At 47.4% G+C, this 21,276-nt stretch overlaps 1 protein-coding gene across 5 annotated transcripts in view; it reads right to left on the bottom strand.

Annotated features, from left to right (window-relative positions):
* The window catches only part of LOC110535057 (uncharacterized), a 42,232-nt gene that overhangs the window by 16,889 nt on the left and 4,067 nt on the right, over positions 1 to 21,276 (bottom strand). Inside the window, exons 2-8 of one of the 5 annotated variants that reach the window (XM_090190460.1) lie at positions 20,820 to 20,910; positions 19,765 to 19,903; positions 19,105 to 19,245; positions 17,519 to 18,873; positions 17,325 to 17,415; positions 13,065 to 16,040; positions 10,588 to 10,713 (exon numbers count right to left, since the gene is read on the bottom strand). In XM_090190460.1, the coding sequence (XP_090046586.1) occupies positions 10,588 to 10,713; positions 13,065 to 16,040; positions 17,325 to 17,415; positions 17,519 to 18,873; positions 19,105 to 19,119 (4,563 nt within the window). In that variant the 5' untranslated portion in view covers positions 19,120 to 19,245; positions 19,765 to 19,903; positions 20,820 to 20,910. Of the gene's footprint in view, positions 1 to 10,587; positions 10,714 to 13,064; positions 16,041 to 17,324; positions 17,416 to 17,518; positions 18,874 to 19,104; positions 19,246 to 19,764; positions 19,964 to 20,819; positions 20,911 to 21,276 lie in introns of those variants that run through there. The other 4 variants (XM_090190458.1, XM_090190461.1, XM_090190462.1 and 1 more) reach the window with 4 other exon arrangements.

Below are 21,276 nucleotides of genomic sequence, written 5' to 3' on the forward strand. Positions count from 1 at the left end.
TGTTTCTCTATTGTGTAGAAAATGAGCTGTGGACCACTCATCTGAATGCACTCGACTCCATTCTATGATCACTAAAATGACTATCTGCTTCTCTGAACTGCCCTGTGAAAGTCTAACACTGTAAGATTGTATTTTATAACTTAGCCAGTCATGTTGGCAATATAATAAACTTAGAAATGATGACCACCTGACCCAAATGGCAATTCATAATGGTCAGTTTTGGATTGCGTAAAAAACAGTAATTGTGTGAGGCGGGGATGCAGGGCTGTGTTCAAAACAACTACAAGTGTGTTCGCTCTAGTTCCTCAACGCCACAGCTAGGAGAGCTCTAAAAACACCTTTCTAGTTGAAGACTCTTCTTTGAGTCATCAAAGGACATGGAAGTGACTCAGGAACTGTGCACACTTTGGAGAGAGCAGTTAGTCCTCTCAGACAAACCCATGTTATTATTTTGTCTTATGTTGCACCTACACCACATTCTTTCAGGAACATTCTTATGTTACTAAATTTATCCAGAATATTTTAAGATTTGCTTATCAACAAACGTGGCAGAAAGTACAGTAAATGTAAAATGCACAAAATCAACAGTGTAATGTTTGGAATCAGTCTCATATCAGGTGAACTATTGTGTCCTGAACTTTGGTCTAATAATTGCCCCATAATCTCAAAACTGTTCCCTTTCAATTGATACCATATTTATGCATATGATTATCATATTTCTTCTGTAAGAAACATTTAAATTTAGCCCTATCAATATAGGCCAATTCCCACGAGTGTAAAGGGTAAAAACAGACCATAGTTTAGAAGTGAGGGTCGGGGAGAAACCCAACTCCAGCCCACAGTAAACTATGACCTAAGGAGCCAGTGACACTGCTGGAGTGGGAGCTATGGAGCAGACATACAGACTAAGGTTAGTGTTATGTCAAAGATGGTATCAGAGGAGGAGAGAGACAAGCAGTTGAGGCGCAGAGGGGGATGAGCACTGAACAAAAGCAGAACATTCAGGAACTATCAGGATCAGAGAGAGAGATCACATGGCAACACAAATAGACAAAGACACAAAACACACAAATAGAGAAGGCCTCGACAAGTTTGAGGTGCTTGGAATGTGTAGTGACTGACGGGAGACCATTTGGTGGTGAGAGGGATTGATGGGGGGGTGGGGGGGTGTAAACAAAGTGTGTCTTACTGCGGTGGGAGTGTTGGGGGTGCTGCTCCCAGGACGCCTGCGTAGGGACAGGCGCTGCTGGCTGCGCAGAGAGAACCTGCGGAAAGAGTCCCGGCTGCGAGAGGCCAGAGAACGTAACGAGTTGGCCCTCTTGAAGCCACCAGGGCTGTCCTCGGCACCCCTGCCCCCACGTTCCACCGCACTGGACACCACGCTGAGCGCCCCCTGCAGGGAGCGGCGTACATTCCCCATCCACCCAGACACCTGGGACTGGGCCACCGACAACTTGTCCCCCAGGTACTCCATCTCAGTTTAGATCAGATCACTAAAGGACCAACGTTGCAGAATGAAGTCTGGACAGAGCGCTCAGTCAGGCGGAGGTCCAGTAGCAGTCCAGTGTGTTAATATGGTCAAGGGAGAATCCTTGAGCCAGATAGATGTCCAGGTTCAGAGCTGGTGTCCTGGATACTGCTGAGGTGCGTAGCTAGGTTAATGTTGCAGTAGCTGGGCTGTTTGGAAGAGATGGCACAGCCAGTCAGACGGCCTAGTGTCTCCAAAAACATGCAGCAATGCAGCACTTGGCTCCGGCTACAGACTCGCAGTCCAGCGTCACTGTCCCTCGGTGCTTCTCAGTGAGCCTCTGTGCTGTCGAATCCCACTGGTGCCGTCATGGCTACATTTCAGTCCATCATCTGCAGCAATGGCCCTAGAATCTCGGGCTAAGGTGAATTCTATTTAAGCTGTCTGTTCTGTGAGATGCCTATTTCCATACACAGTTATACAGAAGGGCAAGACTATGTAGCGGGGAACCCAAAATGGTATATAAAATCTGTTCTACAGTTCCCCAGCTGGTAGAGACTCCAGTCACAGTAGATCTACTACTGCACCGTCTGCAAACAGGTTCTTCCCAGCCACATACTGATGGTCACCCTCAGTAGCAACTACAAAATCTCACACACATACCCCTCATACGTCAAACCTGACAGCGGGGTCCTGAAGCCGTCGCTCTGACACGTCCGGAATCACAGAGGAAGACAATCCATGAATCTACCTCTCCCATGGTATTCACGCTGCTGTCGTCTTCCTGGTGGAAAACTTACAGGAAAACTAAAGTCCAGAAGAGAACAGCTGGTGTCAGGCAGACTGAGGGAGAGCTGTACTCATTCCTATTCCCGCTGAGTACCCAGCACACCAACAGCAGAGCCGTGGGTATAGAAGCACAAACAGGAGAGGAGATTGTGACGCTAATGTTGAATCCGTAAGAGACAAAACGAGACCAGCGCCCTCTGGTTCCTCTTCCCCTGCAGGTACGGGCAGGTGGAGAACAAATGCGTCAGTCTCTTGCGCCTAGTCTCCAGCGCTGCAGGACTCACGCTCAAGGAGAAACCTTTGTGAACTAAGTGAGGGAGGGGAGAGAGGAGGCAGAGAGGGAGGGAGGAGTGGAGAGAGGGAGGGAGGAGTGGAGAGAGGGAGGGAGGGAGGAAGGGAGGAGTGGAGAGAGGGAGGGAGGAGTGGAGAGAGGGAGGGAGGAGTGGAGAGAGGGAGGGAGGGAGGGAGGAGTGGAGAGAGGGAGGGCCCGGATTTGCAGTGCAGGAGGGTGATATATGTTCTGCAGTGCTCTGTTTCTCTTGCCTGTTTCTGCTTGCAGTGCCAGAGAGAATTCTCACAGGCATAGTCAGCACTCGGCACAGGGCGGAAGGGGTGGGAAGACACGAGGGATGGGGAACGTGTGTGTGTGATAGGAACTAAGAGTTCAAGTTCATGAGTGAATGTTTATGTTGTTTAGCCTATACCTTTAAATAGATAGAGAATGCATGCCTGAGAGAGAGCGAGAGAGAGAGAGGGGATGAGACAGGTGTGGCTGTGTGTGAGAGCTGAGACTGTGGCTGTCAGCCAGTCAGCCAGCCAGTCTGCACAGTGAGCTCATGGTTAAAGAGAGGAATCATGACAGCGTGTCAGAGAGTTTGCCTAACAAATGGCTCCCTGACTCATGCAAACTGCATGTCAGATCAGAGTCTCTCCTTTCCCCTTTCAGAACTCCATCGTACCTACCAGAGTCATCTCTCTGAGTTAAGCCTTGGTATGTAAGATATACTCAGCAAGACAACCGTGGCACCTCAAACTGTGCCCTCTGGTGGGCGTCTGGAGAATAGTTCTGAGGAACATTGATCTAAAGCTACCCTCCTTGAACCATTCTATAGCTAGAAAATCACACTTCTCTCCACAAAAAACATAGACTCAAGTTTCATCAAACCCAACTGACTACGGAGAAAACGTTTTTACAGCAGGAACGAAAATGCTAATAATTGTCCAGCAAAAAATATGACTCAAATATGCATCACCCAGTTTTTTTTATGATGAAGTCACACTTGCACAACCAGCCACCGTGACAAAGCATATATAGGGCTAATATAACGTGCTTTGTTCAGACATATAATAGCCAGTAGCCACACATTCCTAGCTATACGAAGGCCTCTTTTAGTCTGTCCTCTCCCTTGCTTCTAGTGATGGGGGATCAATACACTTACATTTCGCAATTATTATTTTAATATTGATACTTGGACTCCAATTATCATTGTTTTTTTTGCTAGCTAGTCAACACTACCAGTGCCAAAACGCTGTTATAGCTTGTTCTCCGGCATCTTTTTAAACAATGAGCCAACATGTTTTCACCACTTTTATTTCCATGACTGATAAACTCCCTTTCTCATGCTGTCTCTTGTCCCTCTGCTGCAGACATAGTGAGAAATATATTTGGAACATCAAATTTCAACAACAGAAAATGGCAGTATTGAATCTCAATACATATTTCGGCACCTAAGTATCATGATAATATCGTATTGTGAGGTCGGTCCTTGGCAATTCATAGCCCTACTTGCTTCCTTGCTCTGATTAACGATCTCCCATCACTTACCCACAGCCAGTGTAGAAGCCTCAGACAGCAGGACAGCCTCATGTAGTACACCATGTCTCTGAGCCCGGCGACCATCTGTCTGTCTTTACCCCTCTTCACTTCCTCTGCCCTCTCTAACCATGGCATTAGTAATGATGTGATCATCCCAGTGTGATCTCATGAGAGATAGACACATTTCCCATAGTGCACTCTCATACCAGGCCTAACCTCCATACTGATACAGAAAAACACTAATCACAACAGCAAGTCATTAACACGTGCTGATAGAAAAGGAATTTCCCATCTTTAAATGAATCCCCTTGTTCCCCTAAACTGAAATGATATAAAACACCTACACCTTATGTCAGTAATTCAGTCTAGACCAGGTATTTCACACTGGCGTCTCCAGTTGCTCTACACAATTAAACACTAGAATCCCAGGGTTTCCATTGAGAAAATGTGGCGTCTGACATTTGACTGGCAACATTTGAATTTACTGGACATTTGAGAAATTTGCCAGTACATTGATTGGGTGTATAACCTAATTAGGGCGTCCACCTACGGTGCTCAGAATGACAGAAATCAAATGTAAATGCCTTCACAGAACATGCAAGTCGAGGATGCAACGATGTGCGGTCCTTCTTACCGAATTCTGATGTGCACATTGAAGATGTTAGAATAACTGTCCATATTTACTTTCCCTCCGGCAACAAGAAGAGTAACAAACAGCTAAATCAGGAGCCAATGGCAATCTACTATCCCCCATAATAGAGAAATGTATCCATTCTATTGGTCAGCTTGTTAAGAAAGAAATACTCAATTCCAAACAGAATCTGGGACAGTTGTGGACGAGCATTCCAAATTCATAGAACCAGTACGCTACATAAAAAAGAAAATAATAATTAAAAAGCAAAATGAGCCAGATCAGAATGTTTAGCTTAAAATGTTCAAACTATTATTTTTTCACATTATAAGCGTAGCAATCCACACAATGCAGTAGGCTACACGCGGATGGATGTTCATTCCATAATGCAATTAGCTGGAAAACACTGTTGTCAAAAGCACACCACATGCAAACGGTTTCATGTGACAGAGATGAAAATATCTGTTAGAAAGAAGGGAGATCTAATATGCAACAACTAAGCAACCAAAGAAAGCTTGTATAAAATAATTGATTTTAGCCTGGCTACTTTAAAGCAAGGTAAGACATGCCTCATAATATGTAGTAAAACGTTCAGGTTTTAAACAATTAAGTGTGTTTTCAAAATGCATACTGCGTCCAGCTCATTGCAAAGTGCTGTGTAATGCGCTGATGAAGCCTGCCCTCCGTTGCCTATGCTGTGTGAGGTGCTGATGAAGCCTACCTTCCGTTGCCTATGCTGTGTGAGGTGATGATGAAGCCTGCCTTCCGTTGTCTATGCTGTGTAATGCCCTGATGAAGCCTGTCTTCCGTTGTCTATGCTGTGTGAGGTGCTGATGAAACCTGCCTTCCGTTGTCTATGCTGTGTAATGCGCTGATGAAGCCTGCCTTCCGTTGTCTACGCTGTGTGAGGTGCGGATGAAGCCTGCCTTCCGTTGTCTACGCTGTGTGAGGTGCGGATGAAGCCTGCCTTCCGTTGTCTATGATGTGTGAGGTGCGGATGAAGCCTGCCTTCCGTTGTCTATGCTGTGTGAGGTGCTGATGAAACCTGCCTTCCGTTGTCTATGCTGTGTGAGGTGCTGATGAAACCTGCCTTCAGTTGTCTATGCTGTGTGAGGTGCTGATGAAGCCTGCTTTCCGTTGCCTATGCTGTGTAATGGGCTGATGAAGCCTGCCTTCCGTTGTCTATGCTGTGTAATGCGCTGATGAAGCCTGCCTTCCGTTGTCTATGCTGTGTGAGGTGCTGATGGAAACCTGCCTTCCGTTGTCTATGCTGTGTAATGTGCTGATGAAGCCTGCTTTCCGTTGCCTATGCTGTGTAATGTGCTCATGAAGCTTGCCTTCCATTGTCTATGCTGTGTGAGGTGCTGATGAAACCTGCCTTCCGTTGTCTATGCTGTGTAATGCGCTGATGAAGCCTGCCTTCCGTTGTCTATGCTGTGTGAGGTGCGGATGAAGCCTGCCTTCCGTTGTATATGCTGTGTGAGTTGCTGATGAAGCCTGCCTTCCGTTGCCTATGCTGTGTAATGCGCTGATGAAGCCTGCCTTCCGTTGTCTATGCTGTGTGAGGTGCTGATGAAGCCTGCCTTCCGTTGTCTATGCTGTGTGAGGTGCTGATGAAGCCTGCCTTTCGTTGTCTATGCTGTGTGAGGTGCTGATGAAGCCTGCCTTTCGTTGTCTATGCTGTGTGAGGTGCTGATGAAGCCTGCCTTCCGTTGTCTATGCTGTGTGAGGTGCTGATGAAGCCTGCCTTCCGTTGTCTATGCTGTGTGAGGTGCTTATGAAGCTTGCCTTCCGTTGTCTATGCTGTGTGAGGTGCTGATGAAGCCTGCCTTTCGTTGTCTATGCTGTGTGAGGTGCTGATGAAGCCTGCCTTCCGTTGTCTATGCTGTGTGAGGTGCTGATGAAACCTGTCTTCCGTTGCCTATGCTGTGTGAGGTGCTGATGAAACCTGTCTTCCGTTGCCTATGCTGTGTGAGGTGTGGATGAAGCCTGCCTTCCGTTGTCTATGCTGTGTAATGCGCTGATGAAACCTGCCTTCCGTTGTCTATGCTGTGTGAGGTGTGGATGAAGCCTGCCTTCCGTTGTCTATGCTGTGTAATGCGCTGATGAGGCCTGCCTTCCGTTGTCTATGCTGTGTAATGCGCTGATGAAACCTGCCTTCCGTTGTCTATGCTGTGTGAGGTGCTGATGAAACCTGCCTTCCGTTGTCTATGCTGTGTGATGTGCTGATGAAGCCTGCCTTCCGTTGCCTATGCTGTGTGAGGTGCTGATGAAGCATGCCTTCCGTTCCCTATGCTGTGTAATGTGCTGATGAAGCCTGCCTTCCATTGCCTATGCTGTGTGAGGTGCTGATGAAACCTGCCTTCCGTTGTCTATGCTGTGTGATGTGCTGATGAAGCCTGCCTTCCGTTCCCTATGCTGTCTGAGGTGCTGATGAAGCCTGCCTTCCGTTCCCTATGCTGTGTAATGTGCTGATGAAGCCTGCCTTCCGTTGCCTATGCTGTGTGAGGTGCTGATGAAACCTGCCTTCCGTTCCCTATGCTGTGTAATGTGCTGATGAAGCCTGCCTTCCATTGCCTATGCTGTGTGAGGTGCTGATGAAACCTGCCTTCCGTTGTCTATGCTGTGTGAGGTGCTGATGAAGCCTGCCTTCCGTTCCCTATGCTGTCTGAGGTGCTGATGAAGCCTGCCTTCCGTTCCCTATGCTGTGTAATGTGCTGATGAAGCCTGCCTTCCATTGCCTATGCTGTGTGAGGTGCTGATGAAACCTGCCTTCCGTTGCCTATGCTGTGTGAGGTGCTGATGAAGCCTGCCTTCCGTTCCCTATGCTGTGTAATGTGCTGATGAAGCCTGCCTTCCATTGCCTATGCTGTGTGAGGTGCTGATGAAACCTGCCTTCCGTTGCCTATGCTGTGTGAGGTGCTGATGAAGCCTGCCTTCCGTTCCCTATGCTGTGTAATGTGCTGATGAAGCCTGCCTTCCATTGCCTATGCTGTGTGAGGTGCTGATGAAACCTGCCTTCCGTTGTCTATGCTGTGTGAGGTGCTGATGAAGCCTGCCTTCCGTTCCCTATGCTGTCTGAGGTGCTGATGAAGCCTGCCTTCCGTTCCCTATGCTGTGTAATGTGCTGATGAAGCCTGCCTTCCATTGCCTATGCTGTGTGAGGTGCTGATGAAACCTGCCTTCCGTTGCCTATGCTGTGTGAGGTGCTGATGAAGCCTGCCTTCCGTTCCCTATGCTGTGTAATGTGCTGATGAAGCCTGCCTTCCATTGCCTATGCTGTGTAATGTGCTGATGAAGCCTGCCTTCCATTGCCTATGCTGTGTGAGGTGCTGATGAAACCTGCCTTCCGTTGTCTATGCTGTGTGAGGTGCTGATGAAGCCTGCCTTCCGTTCCCTATGCTGTCTGAGGTGCTGATGAAGCCTGCCTTCCGTTCCCTATGCTGTGTAATGTGCTGATGAAGCCTGCCTTCCATTGCCTATGCTGTGTGAGGTGCTGATGAAACCTGCCTTCCGTTGCCTATGCTGTGTGAGGTGCTGATGAAGCCTGCCTTCCGTTCCCTATGCTGTGTAATGTGCTGATGAAGCCTGCCTTCCATTGCCTATGCTGTGTGAGGTGCTGATGAAACCTGCCTTCCGTTGCCTATGCTGTGTGAGGTGCTGATGAAGCCTGCCTTCCGTTCCCTATGCTGTGTAATGTGCTGATGAAGCCTGCCTTCCATTGCCTATGCTGTGTGAGGTGCTGATGAAACCTGCCTTCCGTTGCCTGTGTATTTGCTGTTTGAGATGCTGTAGCAGCAGTTTTCACGCTGTCTGACAGATTTTCCGCTTAAAGGCTCTGTATGTGTGTGATAAATAAGATACATAACGAATATACTGTACACACGCCCCAATTTAATTCCCCTAAATTATGCAAATGAACCTATAGACCAATAAGCATGACCAGTCATATGTATTTACATACGCTGGTATTTCCATCAATAAAGAGGCAAAAAAATAAAACATTTGCAAATGGGATTTTTTCTTCTCCCGATGACATTTCTTTTAATAAAAAAATCATAATACAAATAACGGCCAAACGCCGGCTATTACCGGCTCAAGGAAACCCTGTGGTAATTGCACCACTCAGGCTCTAAACATATTGTATTACACAACAACCACAGACCAGCAGGTGGTGACAGAAACACACGCAAAAACTCATCATGGAGTAACACTGGGATGGCAGCTGTGCCTTATCAAATCAAAGCCAAATTTGTTCCCCCATTCATTTTCTTCTGATCTAATGAATATATTGGTATGCTTATAAACATTTCCCTTTCAGCCATTTACACTTGGGCTGATATAAACTTGTTTTGGTTCTGGATGGAATCCTTTGTAGCACAGGCTGATATGTAGACAGGTGCTTAAAACCTCTACAGGACCAGTGTCCCCCCCCCCCAGCGGGACGGTTTAGCTAATGTAGGCTAGTGTGATTAGCATGAGGTTGTAAGTAACAAGAACATTTCCCAGGACACAGACATATCTGATATGGGCAGAAAGCTTGGATTAAAAATGAAAATGTATTAATAAACCAAATTAGGCACATTTGGGCAGTCTTGATACAACATTTTGAACAGAAATGCAATGGTTTATTGAATCAGTCTAAAACTTTGTACATACACTGCTGCCATCTAGTGTACAATCTAAATTGTCAAATCTAAGTCATATATTGGCCTTTCTCTTGCATAAAAAAACATGTTTTTTTCTTCTTTGTATTATCAGATCTAATGTGTTATTCTGCTACATTAATTTCACATTTCCAAACTTCAAAGTGTTTCCCTTCAAATGGTATCAAGAATATCCATATCCTTGCTACAGGTCCTGAGCTACAGGAAGTTAGAGTTGGGTATGTCATTTTAGGTGAAAATTGAGAAGAAAAAAAGGGTCCGATCCTTTTAAAAGATACACTACGCAGAAGTCGCTACGCCATTTCCTGGTTGCTAAAATTCCAATAGGTCGCCTATTTTCAGTTTATGTGACAAAACAAGCAAGTAAAGTGTAGAGAATCATTGTGCCATCTACACCGCTGTATGATATATTTTCCATAACCTAAAATATTGTATTTTCAGCTATTTGAAGCTAGTGTACAAAACCGAAAGTTAGACGGAAAAACCCAACTTAAAACGTGAAGCATAGAAATAGCGCACATAGAACACATCTACCGCTTCTTAGACTTGCTTTCAATGAGAATGACAGATCTATAACTCAAATTTTTATGTGAATTTTGTGGGTCACGCAAAAAGTTTCATATTGTAGCTTTAAATAAAAGTAATATCAATATCACTACAGCCAATTTCACAGCATAGCATTCCTTCAGCTATGCAAACAGGATGCTGTCAAAGTGAGCAGTACATGCATGTATTAGCTAATGACAATCCTGAATTACAGACCTGAGAACATATCTGGCCTCAATTTCTCTGCTATGTGAGGTGAAAGAGGGTGGAGATGAGTGAGACCATGCCTTTCACATTACTCATCAACTCATTACTCCCAGTGCTCCACATAGCACTCAACTCTCCCAGTGAACTAACTGCATTCCTACTCCACCCTACTGTAACAAAACACACACACACACACACACACAACCAACCAACAAACCCAGCAACTGAAGTTATATACAAGCTTATTTTTTCCCAAATAACTGGGGCCTTCTGTGAGAATCAGCTCGAAAGGAAACATTGATTAAACATAGAACCGAGGGGGCTCCAATCGTTACCATGTTGAAGCAGTGTAATATCACTGTAGCAGAAGCTCATTTCTGAAACTCATCCAGCTTTGAGTCAGAAATTTGGGGATTGTGTGTGTTTATACCCGTGTGCATGGAAACAGAGCATCATGACTCACCCAGCTCTGTCGGTCCCTCTCTCTATGTGCACTCCTGCTCCTCATCCTGGACAGGCTCCCCTCCACAGCACTCTCAGACGGGGCCGATCGACGGGACACACTGCGGGACCTCATCCGGTTCAGCTCCTAAGACACAGGGATAGTAGAATTAAATAGAATGTTTACACGAAAGCCCTTGTTCTGGTTATATTCACATAGGTAAAAAGGGAGATGAGTCTGCACACAAAGATTATTTTAGTGCATTAGGAGAACAACACACACCGATGTTTTGGCTTTTACCTTCAGTGTGCAGGTTCAAATCTTAGAATCAGGAACAACTTTTCTAGGTAACACATGTGAGCACCGTTCAGGTGCTTCTAATCAGGGTAGTTAGTCATTTACCAATCAGGGATGGCTTCTCTGGTCTACATGTTACAATCACACAAAACATACAGAATTATAGGATATGGAAGTGGGCACGGAAGACAATTGAGAGTACACTACATGGCCAAAGGTATGTAGACACCTGCCCGTCAAACATCTCATTCCAAAATCATTAGCATTAATATGGAGCTGGTCCCCCTTTGCTGCTATAACAGCCTCTAGTCTGCTGGAAAGGCTTTCAACTATTTATTTGTTGGAACCTTTCTGAAGGGACTTGCTTCCATTCAGCCACAAGGTCAGGCACTGATGTTGGTCGATTAGGCCTGGCTTGCAGTCGGAGTTCCAATTCATCACAAAGTTGTTCGATGGGGTTGAGGTCAGGGCTCTGCGCAGGCCAGTCAAGTTCTTCCACACCAATCCCGACAAACCATTTCTGCATGGACCGCGCTTTGTGCACGGGGGCATTGCCATGCTGAAACAGGAAAGGGCCTTACCCAAAGTGTTGCCACAGAATTGTCTAGAATGTCATTGTATGCCATAGCGTTGAGATTCCCCTTCACTGGAACTAAGGGGCCTAGCCTGAACCATGAATAACAGCCCCAGACAATTATCGATATTCCACCAAACTTTACAGTTGGCACTATGCATTGGGGCAGGTAGCATTGTCCTAGCATCCGCCAAACCTAGTTTCTTCCGTCGGACTGCCAGCGACTGAAGTGCGATTCATCACTCCAGAGAACAGGTTTCCACTGCTCCAGAGTCCAAAGGCGGCGAGCTTTACACCACTTCAACAGACCTTGGCATTGCGCATGTCGAGCTTAAGCTTGTGTGCAGCTGCTCGGCCATGAAAACCCATTTCATGAAGCTCCCGCGGGAACAGTTATTGTGCTGATATTGCTTCCAGAGGTAGTTTGGAATTTGGCAGTGTTGCAACCGAGGACAGATGATTTTTACGCGCTACACGCTTCAGCTCTCGCCGGACCTGTTCTGTGAGCTTGTGTGGCCTACCACTTTGCGGATGAGCCATTGTTGCTTCTAGATGTTTCCACTTCACAATAACAGGACTTAGAATTGACCGGGACAGCTCTAGCAGGGCAGAAATTTGACAAACTGACTTGTTGGAAAGGTGGCATCCTATAACGGTGCCATGTTGAAAGTCACACACACACTACATGGCCAAAAGTATCAGGAACCATTAAAGAATCAATTTATGAATCATGAACCATTAATGAACCATTAAAGAATCAACTTAATTTCCTTAGGTGTCCGCTTACTTGGGTATACCTTATAACGATTTATGAGACAGCTTGCCACAAAAGACACCAAGCTGTTCATAAATATGTGGGGCTAACTCATAAAGTACACCTAAGGTAATTGATTACTGAACGGTTCACGCCTGACACTCCCAACTGCCTTCTGCGCCCGCTCCCATATCTTACAATTCTGTACTTTCTTTGTGATTGTAACATGTATACAGGTCAGGGCTCTCCAACCCTGTTCCTGGAGAGCTACCGTACTGTAGATTGTCACTCCAACCCTGTTCCTGGAGAGCTACCGTACTGTAGATTGTCACTCCAACCCTGTTCCTGGAGAGCTACCGTACTGTAGATTGTCACTCCAACCCTGTTCCTGGAGAGCTACTGATTCCAATAATTAGCTGGTTGATAAGCTGGATCAGGTTAGTTACAACCGGGGTTTGAGCGAAAACCTACAGGAGGGTGGCTTTCCAGGAACAGAGTTTGAATGAAAACCTACAGGAGGGTAGCTTTCCAGGAACAGGGTTTGAATGAAAACCTACAGGAGGGTAGCTTTCTAGGAACTGGGTTTGAGAACCCTGAAACAGGTAGATGAGATTGGCAGATGACTAACCTGGTTAGAAGCAAAAGTCGTTCCTGATTGTAAGATTTTAAGCTACACTCAGAAGGCGAAAGCCGAAAGGTCTGAGTATGATATTCTCCTAATGCAGTAAAACAATACACATTTTTAAAAGGAGTAAGTAAGCAATGATCCTTTTTTAATTGGCCATTATTACTGGTTGAATTCACTGAATGTTGTGCTCTGTAGATGCCATTCACTCACATAGGCTAGGTCTCTCTATAAGATACTTTTCTTACCTGGGAGCCTTGAGATCTCCTCTGTCCTCTGGCCTCTACCCTGTGCCCCTGGGGCCCTGAGTCCTGCGGGAACCAGGTCTGCTCCATGGGGGACCTAGGGCTGTGGGGCTCTCTCCTGGGGAAGGATGCTTCACTGGGCATACCAGACCAGCGTCTCTCTGGGACCAGAATGGGGGCCGTGGCCCTGTCCAACTGCCGGTGGAGGAGCTGCTCCAGGCTGGGTTTATTGGCAGGCTTCTTGGGTGGTTCTGGTCCAGCCAAGGGCCTATCCACCGATTCCTCATTGAATCCTAGCCTTTGCTCCCACAGCTCCTGCTGAGAGGGGGCCCACACTGGGCTGGGTCGCCCCATTGCACCCACCCTACGGCTAACTTCCCTCTCTGGAGTGTGGGATCTCACCCCACTACCTGGGTCTGAGCCCTTGATGCCAGCAATAGGGAACACCTCTCTAGTGGGCGAGGGCTGCGTCTGGGTCTGGGACCTGAATGAGTCTATGTCCAGGATGCCAGGCCTGTAGTGGTCCTCTCCCCGGGGAGATGGATGGTTCCATCGGGCACCAGGGGAGTGGGGACTGCCTCTGGAGTGCAGGTCACCCAGAGAGACAGAGTCTAGATCCAGCACTTTAGGTCTGAGAGGTAAGGAGTCCAGTACCCCCCTCTCCTGGTTCTCTCTCCTCTGTCTCTCCAGGATTCTCTGTCTCTCTGCCTCCTGTTGTCTAGCTACCTGTCTCATATTTTCCTGCTCCTCTTTCTCCATCTTCTCCCTCAGTCTCTGCTTTTGAAGCTGTTGTCTCGCTCTCTCATTCTGTTTCTCAAACAGTTGTCTTCTCTCCAGCTCCTTTATTATCTCCAATTCTTCTACACTCTCCCGCTCCAGCTCCCTCTGTCTCTCCCGCTCCAGCTCCCTCTGTCTCTCCCGCTCCAGCTCCCTCTGTCTCTCCCGCTCCCTCTGTCTCTCCCGCTCCCTCTGTCTCTCCCGCTCCCTCTGTCTCTCCCACTCCCTCTCCCGCTCCAGCTCCCTCTCCAGCTCCAGCTCCCTCTCCAGCTCCCTCTGTCTCTCCCGCTCCCTCTCCCGCTCCCTCTCCAGCTCCCTCTCCAGCTCCCTCTCCAGCTCCCTCTCCAACTCCCTCTCCAACTCCCTCTCCAACTCCCTCTGTCTCTCCCGCTCCAACTCCCTCTGTCTCTCCAACTCCCTCTGTCTCTCCCGCTCCAACTCCCTCTGTCTCTCCCGCTCCAACTCCCTCTGTCTCTCCCGCTCCAACTCCCTCTGTCTCTCCCGCTCCAACTCCCTCTGTCTCTCCCGCTCCAACTCCCTCTGTCTCTCCTGGTCTACCTCCTGTTGTATTGCTTGCTGTCCCATCTTCTCCTGCTCCTCTCTCTCCATCTTCTCTCTCAGTATCTGCTTTTCAAGCTCCAGAAGCTGTTGTCTCTCTCTCTCAGCCTGCTTCTGCTTTTCAAACCTAAACAGTTGCCTTGTTTCCATTTCTTTTATTTCCTCCAACTCTTCAACCATCTGTCTCTCCAACTTCTTCTGTCTCTCTAAGTCGAACTGTCGCTGCCTCTCCCTTTTAAACTCTTTCTGTCTCTCCAGCTCACACTGTCTCTCCCTCTCCAGCTCACACTGTCTTTCCAACTCTCTCTGTGTCTCCTTTTCCAACTCATTTTGTCTCTCCCTTTCTAACTCTCTCTGCTTCTCCATCTCTCTCTTTCTAGCATATTCTAACTGTTTCTGTCTCTCAATTTCCAGCTGTCTCTGTTTCTCCCTCTCAAACTCCTTTCTCTCCCTCTGACGTTCTTTCCCCCTCTCCAATTCTCTTACTTCCTCAAGAACTTGTTTCTGTTTTTCTATTTCCATCTCATCCATCCCGGTCTTTCTGTCCCATGCCGTTTCTCTTTTCCTTTCCTGTGTTTGCTTCCTCTCCATCAGTTCCTCTTCTTGTTCTTGACCTTGGGAGCCTTTACCAAAAGGTTTGACTAGAGAGGGGTTCCTTTTTACCTTCCCTTGAGAACCCCATTGTCCAGGCATCACAGAGAAATCAAAGGGCACTTCCATGTCCCCTTTCTCTGTTCCCTCATCCCCATGGGATATGACTTCCTGAATCTGACCAGTCAGAGCAAAGTAGGTGGCCCTGGGTTTGGGTGGCTGCTCATCTGCCTCCAGCATTTTCAAACGCTTCGGTGCTGCCACTTCCTCTCTCTCCCTGTCCTGCTCTCTCGGCTTCTCCCTCTCTACAGCCATTTGCATCCTCCTCTCCGCTTCCCTCTGCCTCTCTTTCTCCTCCTCCTTTCTCTCCCTTTCCCTTTGCCTTCCTTTCTCTACCTCTGCCCCCCTATCCACCTCAGAGGTATTCCATTTCTGCAGAGCTCCAACCCTGAGGTAGCGTGGTCCCTGTTCATGTTGGGAGGCTGGTGCTCCCCTCTGAGTCGAACTGAGGTCTCCTTGGACCCGAGCAGGTCTCTTCTCCACTGGCTCAGCCCTAGCTGGCCTGTTCCCCTCAGAATGCCTGGAACGGAGGGTCATGGCCTTGTCCTCCAGCTGTGCCGAGGGGACACTCTCACTAACGGCTCTCCTCTCTCCCACCGCGTGCACTGTGTCAAACAAGTGCTCCACACGAAGCGGGCTGGAGGGAGACACAGGCTCGCGGTAGGGGGAGGTGACCAGGCTGCCGCCTTTCTCTCCATCCCCCAGTTTGAGAGAGACACTTCTCTTGGGACAGCTCTTTGTGTTGTTCTGCGCTCTGTCCTCCTCCATCACCAGCACGCTGTGTCTCTCCACCACATTCTCAAACAGGGCTGCTCGCACAGGCTGCACCCCACTGCTCGGGTGGCTCTCCTGGGCCTCAATCTCCAGCCCCCGCTGTGCCACAGTACTTCCAGCTGAGGGGTCAGAAAAGGTCTGGGTTGGCTGCTCTTTGGACTCTCTGGTGTGTTCATCCACCTTCCTTTGGTCACTGAAGATGAAGACTGAGTCCTGCCCCTAGAATTAGGTCATTCAAAGAGTTGGCCCATGTTAATTCAGATTCTGGACACTGTCTGCATGATCATCATGAACTTAGTATTATTTGCTGTTAGTATTATATAATGACAGATAAAAAGAGAGGGTGATACAAAGACAAGTGATTGAGTGAGGCAACTGTGTCTGGGCAGAAAGTGGATCCCACTCCTCTTTGTTGGGCCCATGAAAGTGGGTGTGGTGCTGAGGTGGTAATCAAAGCCTCACTGTGTTGACCTTTTCCCAGTGCTTCACTCTCAGCATGTTTCATAACGCACAAAGAACCACCAGAGATGACTAATGCCCTGGCTTTGATTTCAAAGCTCTTTGTACCTTTGTGGCAGTGACGTTCTCTTCGCTTGTATGCTCCAAGACAAAGACTGATTCAGAGAAAATAAATGGTGCCCAGAGTGTTTGAGACTTGAAATGCAAATCAGAATTTTCCCAGGAATATAGTCCTTATAATAGGCATTTTGCTTAGGCATTTCAGGCTTACAGGGGCAAACTGAGAAACTACTAAATATTCATTACATTAAATGTCAGAAACCTAAACAAGTTATTTTTCTATTAAAATAAAGGAATATACTGTATTCACAAAGCCATCTTTAGATGTTGCTCATCAAACAAAGTGACTGTAAAACAAGATGGGGAACATACAGTACAAGCACTCCAGTCCTCCCAGTGGTATAACAGAGGCACTTCACTTAACTCAATCAAGATCATTTAACTGGTTTGTTTCATATTTTTTTTTATTTAACCTTTATTTAACCAGGCAAGTCAGTTAAGAACAAAATTCTTATTTACAATGACGGCCTACCCCGGCCAAACCCTCCCCTAACCCGGATGATGCTGGGCCAATTGTGCGCCGCCCTATGGGACTCCCAATCACGGCCGGTTGTGATACAGCCCGGGATCGAACCCGGGTCTGTAGTGACACCTATAGCATTGCGATGCAGTGCCTTAGACCGCTGGTTGATTAAGTTTATTCATCAACTTAACATAACTCTGATCATTTGCTTTAAGGGCAGTAAATTAGTAAATTGCTGGAATCGGTCTCATTCTATATTTGCAGCAAAATAGAAAACTTGACTTTGTTCACTGAGGACCAAGGATTTAACTGTAACCTTATTGTTGGCCTATTAAAGACAGCAGTGTTTCCTCTGGGTTTGTTTGGTTGGCATAGGAGTTAGAGAAATTCTCACAAGGCTCATTGCAGTCCTTCACCAAATCACCTATATTAATCTAAGCAAATTCCACAACCTCTCTTACCCTCCCTTGAGGATCAGTGTCACTCTCATGGCGGTCTGTCGCCTTACTAGGAGAGGGACTGCCGAGGTCTGTGGACTTCTCAGAGCCAAACCTGATGAAGAGAAACACACACATCCCACAAGAACGGTAATGACAATGGGAGAGTCATAAACATGACAGAGACAGGCAGACTGAAGGTGGTGAGGAGCTCCTACCTTTTGGTCAGGTCAGGGGGCAGAGGTCGGGGTTTAACAGCCAGGGTCTGAGCAGGTGGCGTAACAGTATCTTCTGTTAGCTTCTTGATTCGCTGTTTAACACCACCCTGTGGTGCATCTGCCTCTGGGACTGGCTGCACTGGAGAGGAAGACTCCGGTCCTTGGGCAGCAACACGGAGAGGAACCACAGGAGAGGAAGAAGAAGAATCGAGCAAGAGACTGATCCGTCTCTTAATGCTTCCTCCACCCTTTCCCTCATCCTTCTCTTCCTCTTTTTTCTTCTCACTCCCTTGTGCTAGGGCTGAAGGCTTGCTGACTGGGGCCTGTGGTGTAGCAATGGTCCCCTCTGCTCCCGTCTCCCCCTCTCTCCTCCGTAGCAGTGCTCCCTCCTCTGGACTGTTTTCCTTGCTGCCAGTCTTGGCAGGAGAGCCGCGGTGCAGAGACAGGCCAATGGACTCAAACCTGGAGGTGAGGTCGGCTGAAAGGGGCCGTCTCCCAACCCAGCGATCAGCTGGGGTGGACGACTCAGCCTGAGTGGGAGAGGGTAGGAAGATAGCCGACACAGGTCTAGGCCTGGAGCCTGTAGACTGGGTTCGGAGTTGAACTGTGACCTCTGGCCCTTCATCCTTCTTCCTCTCCTCCCCCTCTAGCCCTATCTGACGGAGGAAGCCCATTGACTTGGCTCTGGTCAAATAGGCTCCTCCAGCTCTGATATTGGATGCTGTTTTGCCACATTCCTTCTCCTGCTTGGTGGATCCGGACCATTCCACTGAAGGGGGTTTCTTAGGGCCTTGTGAGTGGGACAAGCCTGCCGCAGCTGGTTTCTGACGCCCCATCGGTTGGGAAGGAGTTGGTTTGCTGTGGTCCCCAAGTGTTAGAGGGGCGGGTTTGAAGGGCTGGGCTACAGGCTTGGTGGTTTGTCCCGTGCTCAACTTGGGAGAGGGTTTGTAGGAGGTAGGAGCAGGACGGCTGTGGTTGGTCGACACTGGCCTGTGTTTGCTGGTAACGTTCGGCTGCTGAGGTTTTGGGCCATTGGGAGGGTCAGGTTTGTAAAAAGTAGGGCGAGTGGGCTCTGGTCGGGGCTTGGTATTAGGCTTAGGAGCAAGTATGGGCCGGATGGTGGGGGTTTTCTCCACAGCGAAAGGTTTGGGAGTGAGCCGTGGTTTGGGTGCAGGGACAGGCTTACTGGACTCTGGAGTGATGATGAGGGAGCCCTGGGTGTTGGATGGGCCCTCTGTTAGGCTCTTGTTGCTGGAGTCAGCCAGAGGGCTGAGGTGCAGTCGCCCCCCTACACCTGTCCTTCCCACCTCCCCAGTCTGTACCTCCACTTGTGCAGCCATCCCTGTGAAAAACACCTAGAGAGAAATGTACAAATCTCTATCAGCAACCTTGGCCATTAACTGTACGTCTAACAGTAAAACCATAATCCAATAAATGATGTGTACTACTTAGTGAGTCCTACTGCCACTTCTCTCTCTGATGCAATGTAATGACTGTACTAGGACTGTGGCCTTCACATCATCAGGAACATGGGAGAACCAAGGCAGATTTTACTTCCTCTATCTGGGCATCACTCTGGACTTTACCTTTGGAGGAGTCATGCACCCAGCGTTGTGGCTGGCTGCTCTAGAAGCAGATGTGCTGTTAAACAGAGGCCATTCATCAGTATGGCAGGCCTCAGCCAGGGGGAGAGGGAGAGATCCATCTCCTCTGGAGGGTTCAGTTCCCTGGATATGGGAAGGGTTCAGTTCATTGGCAGCATAGCTAGTGAACCTCAGACTACTTCTACAGGTGAGACATCAGAAATCCTGACAGCTCAATGACTGTCTGGTGGTTGTTTTGAGGATCAACAGTAATCTGAAGATTACAGAGATGCATCAGACAACAGTATCAGAGAGGCAGATGCAGGAAGGCTCACTCTCCTAGGAGTATTTTCCATAGAGTCAGTGTGGTAATGCAAGACAGGTCTGGCCTATGGCAGTAAAAGGGGAATTCCATTGAAAAACAATGAGTAATTAGGATATTTTGCTCCTCCCCCACTAACAATAGCTCTAAACTTGCTAGATTCCTGTTGTGAATGGTTATCAGAGAACTGTTCACTTGAGAGATGTGTTGTGGTTATACATAAGGGATGTAATAACTATAAACACTGAGTAAAATCAGATGTTCCCTCTTATTTTATTTTACCTTTATTTAACTAGGCAAGTCAGTTAAGAATTTGTTCTTATTTACAATGACGGCCTTACCCGGCCAAACCCGGATGACGATGGGTCAATTGTGCGCCGTCCTATGGTACTCCCAATCACGGGCGGTTGTGATACAGCCTGGAATCGAACCAGGGTCTGTAGTGACACCTCTAGCACTGAGATGCAATGTCTTAGACCGCTGCGCCACTCGGGAGCCCAAGGGTTATGGCCAGTACGGGTAGAAGAGGGAGAGCAACAATGTCAACAAGCAGATATTTTTGGTGGACTGCTTTATAGGTTCCTGCAGATCTCATAATGCATTCCACATGTTCTTCTCGAGTTAGGCTACTCTGTAACAGATTGACTGCTCGCCTACGTTGTGAGGGAAACAAAGTAGTCGTGCGCGGGTCAGCTTTTTATTCACCCACACCCGCCCGCAATTGCTAATAAACCATCCACAACCACCAGACTAAGTGATAAAGTGAAAATCTGAGACGCGAACCCAACGCTAACTCGCTAATATAGAACATGTGCTGTAAACTACAGTCCAAGACAGCAGAACACATTTTTGACTGGGGATGCAGGACTGTTTTTGACAAATTTAGATATGTTTCTGCTTATAATTTCTGACATCTTGGTAGGCTATTTGTTAGTCAACTTTTCTATAATTAGATACATGAAGCTTCTCTTCTGTCATTATATGTTGCCCTAGAAGACTAAATAAACTGGTGCTCAGCAGAATGTCAGAAATCGCTAGACTGAAGCTTTCAATCTGTAAAGTTCTCTGTCATCTCTGTTTATTTCACGGAGCAAAGACGTTTAGGGACCTGGGAGAAAATGCAGTTAAAAAGTTATTTATGTCCCAATTTCCAAATGACATCAGTTTGACCGGTCGTAAGGATTATGCATTTACAACATAACTGTATTCAACCCGCCCTACGTCTACACAATATTCAATGACCCTAAACCCGCACTAAAATTGCAGGGACTGCGGATTATGAGTCAACCCGTGCATCACTAAACGCACAGAACTAGTTGGTGGCGAAATTATCTAATTCTGCTTTGGCATCAATTTCTTCTGAGTAGCTGTTATGGGCAATCCCATCCACACTCACCTGACTGGCTGTCAACCGTCTGAACTGAGCCCTGGTTTCTGTGGTAACCATGCAGTGATGTCATATCACATGAGTAAGGAGTAGGAAGAGCCTGAGAAGAGAACACAATTTGGTGTCATTACGAAGGAAGGAACTGTTTCCTGTAGACCCTGAGGCTGCATACATCAAAGTATAGCATAGACCTCCACACTCTCATACCTCCCACCGGAAAACCATTGAGTATGTTTACATTTTTGCAAACACACAGAATTAGACACAGAGAAATACCATAATACACATTTTAAAAGGAGGAAAAACAGACTAACACAAAAATAGTAGAATTTACAACTTGGATAACAAATAAAACATGGAGAAGAAAAGAAGGAATTAGAGTAAAAGGAAAGAGTGTTATACAGCCAGCAGGGGTCTGATAAATTGAGGCAGTGGTTGTTGACAGGAAACAGCTTTGCTAAACATG

This window comes from Oncorhynchus mykiss, chromosome 11 (genome assembly GCF_057628025.1).
Source record: "Oncorhynchus mykiss isolate SJ-2025 chromosome 11, ASM5762802v1, whole genome shotgun sequence".
In the NCBI taxonomy this organism is placed as follows: Eukaryota; Metazoa; Chordata; class Actinopteri; order Salmoniformes; family Salmonidae; genus Oncorhynchus; species Oncorhynchus mykiss.